Source organism: Lactuca virosa, chromosome 2 (assembly GCF_052849685.1).
Source record: "Lactuca virosa cultivar CGN04683 chromosome 2, Lactuca_virosa_CGN04683_v6, whole genome shotgun sequence".
Taxonomy (NCBI): Eukaryota; Viridiplantae; Streptophyta; class Magnoliopsida; order Asterales; family Asteraceae; genus Lactuca; species Lactuca virosa.
In genome coordinates, this window is record NC_136427.1 from 273,664,091 (window position 1) to 273,671,830 (window position 7,740).

General features: G+C 34.5%; 1 protein-coding gene across 1 annotated transcript; it reads left to right on the plus strand.

The window, feature by feature from the left end:
• Window positions 1-2,353: 2,353 nt before the first annotated feature.
• On the plus strand, window positions 2,354-5,527 carry LOC145157007 (serine carboxypeptidase-like). The gene is made up of 9 exons (XM_079076183.1): window positions 2,354-2,827; window positions 3,416-3,584; window positions 3,674-3,793; window positions 3,870-4,013; window positions 4,080-4,230; window positions 4,314-4,402; window positions 4,474-4,732; window positions 4,805-4,938; window positions 5,022-5,527. The coding sequence occupies exons 1-9, from the start codon at window positions 2,511-2,513 to the stop codon at window positions 5,163-5,165; spliced, it is 1,527 nt and encodes a 508-aa protein (XP_078932309.1). The 5' UTR covers window positions 2,354-2,510; the 3' UTR covers window positions 5,166-5,527.
• The last annotated feature ends 2,213 nt before the right edge of the window (window positions 5,528-7,740 follow it).

Consider the following 7,740-nt stretch of genomic DNA (forward strand, 5'->3'; position numbering starts at 1 on the left):
AATCATTTTGCAGTTCCTACTTCCTCTCCTTTTCGGTTTTAGTTTCTCAAGATATGGGACCGAAAACCCTTTTCCCTTCGCCCAAATTAAACAATATTACAACTATGTTTCCTCTATATCTCTAAAGAATCAAACATTTTAGCTTCAGTCAAATGCTAAAACCCTAGTTCATTATGCGATTGGAGGTCACTTTTGAAGTGGGTGTTCAACTATCTATTGTTTTTTCATACGAAATTGAAGAACCAGATCAGATAAGAGTAGCGATTTGAAATATACAAACTTTTTTTATTTTGGGAAATTAAGATGATACAGGGAACAACGTCGTCAGACCTCCCCCGATTAAGACAAAGACGACAATGTCGGCGGGAAGGTAGGGTTTGCTGAGGAAGATGACGTTAGAGAAGTATAGAAACAAAGGTGGCAACGAGATAGGGTTTTCTGAGGAAGATGGCATCGGAACATCCCTTCTCCGAGTTTCGGATCAGAGCAACGATGGTTTCGAGTTGCTAGGGTTTGCAACAAAATCCTTATCGTCGGTGACGAACATATATGTCGCCACCCGTCGCCGTAAAAAAATCCTAATCAGTCGGTGGTGGTATTTACATATCTGGAGCAAGGGTTTGCACACAGTGGGGATCCGACAAGGATTTCTCACTCCTTCCCCAACCTCCATTATCTCTCTCACACTCTCTCTCACACACACACACACTCTCTCTCTCTCTCTCTCTCTCTCTCTCTTTCTCTCTTTCTCTCCCTCTTTCGTTGTTGATTGATGCTTGGTCAGATGGACACACACACACACTCTTTCTCTCTCTCTCTCACTCTCTCTCTCTCTCTCTCGTTGTTGATGCTTGGTCAGATGGACATATATGGAGAAAATGAATAAGACGAAGGGTGACGGCTAAATGGGTGACACCAACACGATGCTCTGGTGTTGGGTGTGGTTTTGGTGGTCGGACGACAATACTCCAACGAAAATGGTGGTGCTCTGGCTGCCAATGAAGATATATATATATATATATATATATATAGAGAGAGAGAGAGAGAGAGAGCTAATATGTTAAAAGTGAGAGGGTGGGTTGGATGGGTTAGTAGGAGGTGGGTTGAGGGTTGAATTTTATTTTTATATTTTTATTTGAATCAGAAAAACATTAAAATAATTTAAAAAATGAAAAAAAATAAAATAAAACATCAGGGGCAAAATCATCTTTATAAAAAATCAAAACAAGTTGGACTAAACTCACAATAAAATGAAAAGTGTCGACCTTTAGTGCTAATCAAAACTTTTTTAGACCAAAGTGACAATTTTCAGCTAACCACATTGACCATTTTTACAGTTTTGTCCATCTTTTAATCCCAAATAAAATGTGTTTGTGGAACATATCAAGGGACTTAACGTGGTCCTTAATGAGTACATACAAAGATAAAAGGAACTTATAGATATCTAACTTTAAAGGATCATATAAACATTTGTAATATAGGTATTTGAAATGATCATAAAATTTTATATTTTTCAAGTATTTTGGAAAAAATAATAGTCTTTTTGAAATATTTTTGTGGATATTGGTCCCAAATAATCACGTGATCATATTTTTAAAACGTGTAAGGTGTCAAGGGCACGAGAGTGTTCAAAGTAATCAAAAGACAAAACTTTAAAGTAAACATTACTTACATCTTAATTTACAAATTATAACAATGCATTTGGTCTTCACTAAGTCTTCTCAAACTGAATACATATCAAATATAATGTTAGACTTGAAAAGTTTAGTGAGTACTCCTAAAACTAGACTCTTAAAGAGTCTTGGATAACGGAAATACACAAATTCCAAAGCCAACATTCCTAAAGTCAGCTTTAAAACACCAAACACTTTCATTTGAAACAAGAATTACATAATAAATGTTATTATAGACGAAAAATGTGACAAAACATCACTACATCCCCATCTAATTATGATTTTTTTACTCTATTGAAACTTGATTTTGTTGAGGATGTTGTCATTCTATTGTAGAAAAGAACATGTGAGCTGTTTCTAGGGCAAGTAATGAAGATGGTTTATAAAACACATTCGGGGTGTATTTACTTGACATTCAGCTAAATGTCTTCACATAGACAACATATATTTCAATGGTGACCGATTTGTACGATAAAATCTTATAAAAGTTTTAAATGACAAAACCTACTCAAATGTTAAATATTAATGGACATATAATTCATTTTAAAGTAAAGCCATTAATTTATGAGAAATTTAAAAGATTTTATGGCAATATCACTTAATAATAGTATAAGACTTTTTTATTTTTTATTTTTATTTATTATTTTTTTTTTTTGAAAATAAGAGAAGTATGATGGGTGACAAAGTGGAGGCACACCCCAAGCAATGCGTTCCCGCCTATTTATGTAAAAGCGGTTCCTTGTGAAGAAACGCATACATTACCGTTTCGTTCTCGTTCCGACATCAATCCTCGTTCGCTCTCCCAAAATCTTCAAATCTCGAAGCTTTCTATCAACAATGGAGAATTTGATGATCCTTCTCCCGCTTATTCTTCTTCTTGCATCGCTTGCTTCGACGACGACTCTTACTTCAGACAACCCTAGTTTCCCATCAACTCAAGCGAAGAAGATGATCAGGGACTTTAATTTATCCCCAGAACGCGAGATCAACATTGTTGAGGATGATGGTGGTTTACGATTGTCGAGTGTCCAGCAGAATTCGATAGTCGAGAAACGATTTAAATTTCCAAAGTTTACCGATCCAAATGGCGCCTCTGTCGCTGATTTAGGTCATCATGCTGGTTACTACCAGATTAAACACTCCCATGCTGCGCGGTATGTTATCGAGATCTGTTGGGGGGTTAGGGCTATACATGAATAGGGGTATCCCACGCACACCAAGGCTTTGAGTTGGGAATCAAAGTCTTGGTATATAGTCTTCTCTTATTAGGCAATTACTTATCCCCAAACTTCGTATGGGGCTTATAGTTTGCATTTCCCATGGAAAAAATCCTATTTGCTTCGTTTAGCCTTGTCCCCCAGAGTTTTGCTATAGTATGTTTATGTGATTGTTAATAAATTTCTTAAAGAACGTTGCCAAACATAGAATACAAAGAGGCATTTTGCTTAAATATTTTTGTCAATATCAATTAAAGTTATTTGGGGAAAGAGAAGCCTTCTGTATGCCAAAGAAGACAGAAGGGGTGCTCCTAACACTGGTAAGGCTTTTGAATTGGCCTTTTAACTGCAAGACGTGATGGCAAATTGCTTGTTATTGTTTAGCTAAATCTGTTGCTATTATATTTGTCTTTTCTTTCTCATACATGCATAAGTTTTTCTTTCATCTGTTTCTACTTTCAAGAATGATGGAAAAGAGCTAGCCCTGTTCTTTTTGGCATCTAAGATCATAATTATGTTTTGTAGGATGTTTTACTTTTTCTTCGAATCGCGTGGTAAAAAAACAGACCCTGTTGTTATCTGGCTGACTGGAGGGCCAGGATGTAGTGGTGAGCTTGCACTTTTCTATGAAAATGGTCCTTTCAAGATCCAAAATGATTCTTCTCTGGTGTGGAATGAGTATGGATGGGATCAGGTGACAATGCTACCAATTTTGGATTTGTTTATTTGTATTGTTCTTTATTATGACTTATCAATCAATGATAAGTATTTGTTGACATTCAGGTATCCAACCTATTATATGTTGACCAACCTACTGGAACCGGCTTTAGTTACAGCACTGATGAACGAGACATTCGACACAATGAACAGGGTGTGAGTGATGACCTATACGACTTTTTACAGGTTCATTCACTTTCTTGCTCTTAATTCTATGAGATTATGCAACAAATTATTTTGTTAATTTTTTGGCATGATTCAGGCCTTCTTTAAAGAGCATCCTGAACTTGCAAAGAACGACTTCTTTATAACTGGAGAATCGTTTGCTGGTCATTACATTCCTGCTTTTGCTGCTCGAGTCGTCAAAGGAAACAAAGCTAAAGAAGGAATCCATATAAACTTAAAGGTATATATGTATCTCTTTTTTCTTAACACAAAAATGGGTTTGATTTTATTTATTTTTGTTATGCAGGGATTTGCCATTGGAAATGGACTCACTGATCCACTAGTTCAGTACCCGGCATACACTGATTATGCACTGGAAATGGGATTAATTAAGGAGTCTGAGTACAAAGACATCAACAAACATCTTCCATCTTGCGAAACAGCAATTGAACTTTGTGGTAATGTCTTGTCTTGTCTTGTCTGCATCATTCATTTTATATGAATCTTTTACTTCTTAAATTATTTTCTGTTTATTTCTTAGGTACTGATGGAACAGAGGCTTGCATGGCTGCATGCGAGGCATGCGACGCCATTTTTACTTCAATCAAATCCATTGCTGGAAATATCAATGTAAAGATTTTTGATTTCATTTTAGTTTCACTATTTGAATATGTTTGACTCTGGTGTGATATGTTGTGCAGCATTATGACATAAGAAAGGAGTGTGTGGGGAGTTTATGCTATGACTTTTCGGTGTTGAAGAATTTTCTTGATGAGAAATGTGTGAGGGAGGCTCTTGGAGTTGGAGATCTTGATTTTGTTGCTTGCAGTCCTGTTGTAAACCAGGCCCTGATTGTTGACTGGATGAGGAATCTTGAACCTGGTATCCCTCTTCTCCTTGCAGATGGGATTAGATTGTTGGTATATGCTGGAGAATATGACCTCATCTGCAATTGGCTCGGTTAGTTATTGAGTCCTATCAACTTCAAATCTCACATCTTTTATTGATTTAATTTGTGTATAAAATAAATAGGTAACTCAAGATGGGTTCATGCAATGGAATGGAGTGGTAAGAAAGAGTTTGGAGCATCTCCTGAACTTCCTTTTGAAGTTGATGGGTTTGAAGTTGGTTTATTTAAGACCCACGAACCACTCACTTTCCTCAAGGTTAGGTACCCTTTGCCAATTATTTTCTTTTAATATTTTTTTTTGACATAATATTCATGATTGATGCTGGTTAATGGAAACAGATTTATGATGCGGGGCATATGGTTCCAATGGATCAACCAAAGGCAGCTTTAAGCATGTTAAAGAGGTGGATGAGGGGATCGCTTTCTGAAACTGCATCTGAGACTCAATCTGTTGTTGAATCAGATACAAATAGTTTTATTTAAATAAGCCAAATGATTAAACAAAATAATTCATGGGGTGGGTTTACCTTATTAGTTGGACCCGAATAGGTTTTGGAAAGCCTTACCCATTAATAATTATATATATAAAGGGAGGATTACGACTAGTATGAAATAAACAACATAATCATAAAAAGTTAAAAACCTAATCCTTCCCTCCCACCAAGTTGAAGACTTCAGCACAAGGAAGAAAGAAAAGAAGGTCGAGCAGCTTTGATCAAGTTGACTATGAAGCAGCTGTTTGAATATAGTCATGTGGATACACATAGTGGTAATCAGTTGTGATTGTCATCTCCTACACCAAATGTTTGTACACTTCAAAGGTATAATATAAAAACACACTATGGTTGTGTTTAATTGTCTAATTTGATCCATTTTTGGGTGTGCAAATTTTAAAATAATGTTTCCCGTTGCAATTTCGTTTTTGTTAATTGTTTATAGATTTGATCAAACCTGAACGTCTTCTATATCCATTGTAAATTGAAGTTTTGATTTATGGAATCATCACATATATAATCATTACTAATAACCTTAAATGAAAGCAAATAGAATAAATCTCATTATCGATCTATAAATTCAAAAAGATTGAGTTATGACTATATGTAATTTGCTTTTAGTTTTTTGTTGTCACAAGCTGGGGGACTATATGACAGAGCATGCACAAACAATATGAGATGTGGATCTCTCTCTCCTAGACAACCTTTGCAATCTAATTAGTCTACTAGACTTTGTGGGTGCAATTAGAGACAACATTTAGCTTGGGGGACACTCATGACAATATATTCATTTTGTTAAAAAAACTACTTATTCAGATTTTTTAAATATATTTTCCTGACAATATTTAAGTTTATAGTAAGATGAATTTAGTTAATGCCAGTCACATATTTACTAGGTTAAAGAAACCATTTTATGATATTTCCTCACATTTATCCAAACGAGTGATTGAAAGTAAGATGTTGTAATTTACTAATAATTGAAACTATGTTGCTAATTTTTGAATTTAACCTTTTTTTTTTATCATACATATAGATGGCATATAAACCAAATCATTCATTGCAAACTTCTTAATTGATCATTATATGAATATATATTAGTTGTAGGATGTCAAGTATATGAATATATGTTTTTATGTTGACTTGGATTTTTGGTAAATGATATTAACGCAAGAAGAATGAAAGGAATAGAGTGATGATGACATGGGCATCAACTTATTTGATCAGAACTTGGCACCTTCTCTTGTGCATCAAACTTGTACAGGTAGTGTCTTTGATGACTTCCTTTGATTTGTAAGAAATAAACAAGTTACATTAATAATGAATTTGACGATGTTTACCTTATAACATCAGTATCCCCAAATCCCTTGGAGCATTTTACTCTTAAGGTGATGGATAACTCGATCATTTTTTCTAATTTGGGAACCAAAACTTTATAAAGTTGTTATTAAAATCTAAGCATGTGGTCATTTTTTTTTTCAGGAATCTGAAGTTTCTATTGTTAAGTATATCTCCATTGAGGAGTATAAGTAGGTACTTGCTAAAGAAGATCCTAAGTATGTTTCATACAGTTTAGAGGGGAAATATGGTTAACTTTTTGACGTACTTATAAAAAGGTGTGGAAGCACGGAGTTTGGGTCTTAAAAAAAAGCTCAATTGTTATGCTCATGCTCATATCTGACTTACTGCATAGGTCGTATTCTTACTTTACCTTCATTTTCACTACAGTATAAATTATTTTTTAATATAAATCTTTCTTCTTTGTCCACTGTTGACAGGATTCACTGAGGAGGACAAATAAGCTCTAATTTTACTCATACATGCTGCAAGATTAATGAGCAATATTATCCACCAGGTTTGCTTCATTCTTTTATGGAATATTAGAGGCATTAATTTAGGTAGAAATATCAGTTACTGCTGCAATGAAGCATTTGTTAAGCAGTTTAAAATATTTCATCATGAACTCAAGGATCTTTTTAATGCCAGAAGGTTTTTTATTTGGAGTTTTAGTTATGATAGTTGTTTGTTTTTCAGTGATACCGATACCCACATCATATACCGTAGATAGGAATAGGACACAAGCATACCAAAATTTACAACTTCATGGTTCAAGAGCTTGACGGGACCAACTATACACAAGTGGGTGTTGCAAACAAAATGTATTACATTTCATTATTTTCTGACCAAATCTTCCTTAAACTATATTATCTTCCTTTTGCCAGCTTGGTTCAAATGAATGCTGAGAAGTATATGTATCACAACTTGAAGTCTATAATTTAAAAAAAAAAAAAAAAAAAAGGTCAAGTCACCATCAAAATCATTGAAAAATGCAGGCACTAACACGACATTTTCTTGGTGTTAGATGTTTTCAAACGAATGCAGGAGAAATCCATATAAAAAGAGAAATCCACAACCAATTATTCTTAGGTTTGAACTCTAACACGTGGGTGGTTTTCAAGAATGGAATGACATGGAAGCGACAATTAGTTATGACATCATGATTTTTGAAAATTTGAAATTTGTTAATTGTAGACTTATAGTTGTATTATGTTGTAATGATTTGATAG

Bases quoted from the DNA above. Each gene is read 5' to 3' on its own strand.
- LOC145157007 (XM_079076183.1), top strand. From the start codon at position 2,511: ATGGAGAATTTGATGATCCTTCTCCCGCTTATTCTTCTTCTTGCATCG. The intron at 3,794-3,869 runs GTTCATTCACTT...GGCATGATTCAG, and splicing joins ACCTATACGACTTTTTACAG to GCCTTCTTTAAAGAGCATCC. The intron at 4,231-4,313 runs GTAATGTCTTGT...TTTATTTCTTAG, and splicing joins AACAGCAATTGAACTTTGTG to GTACTGATGGAACAGAGGCT.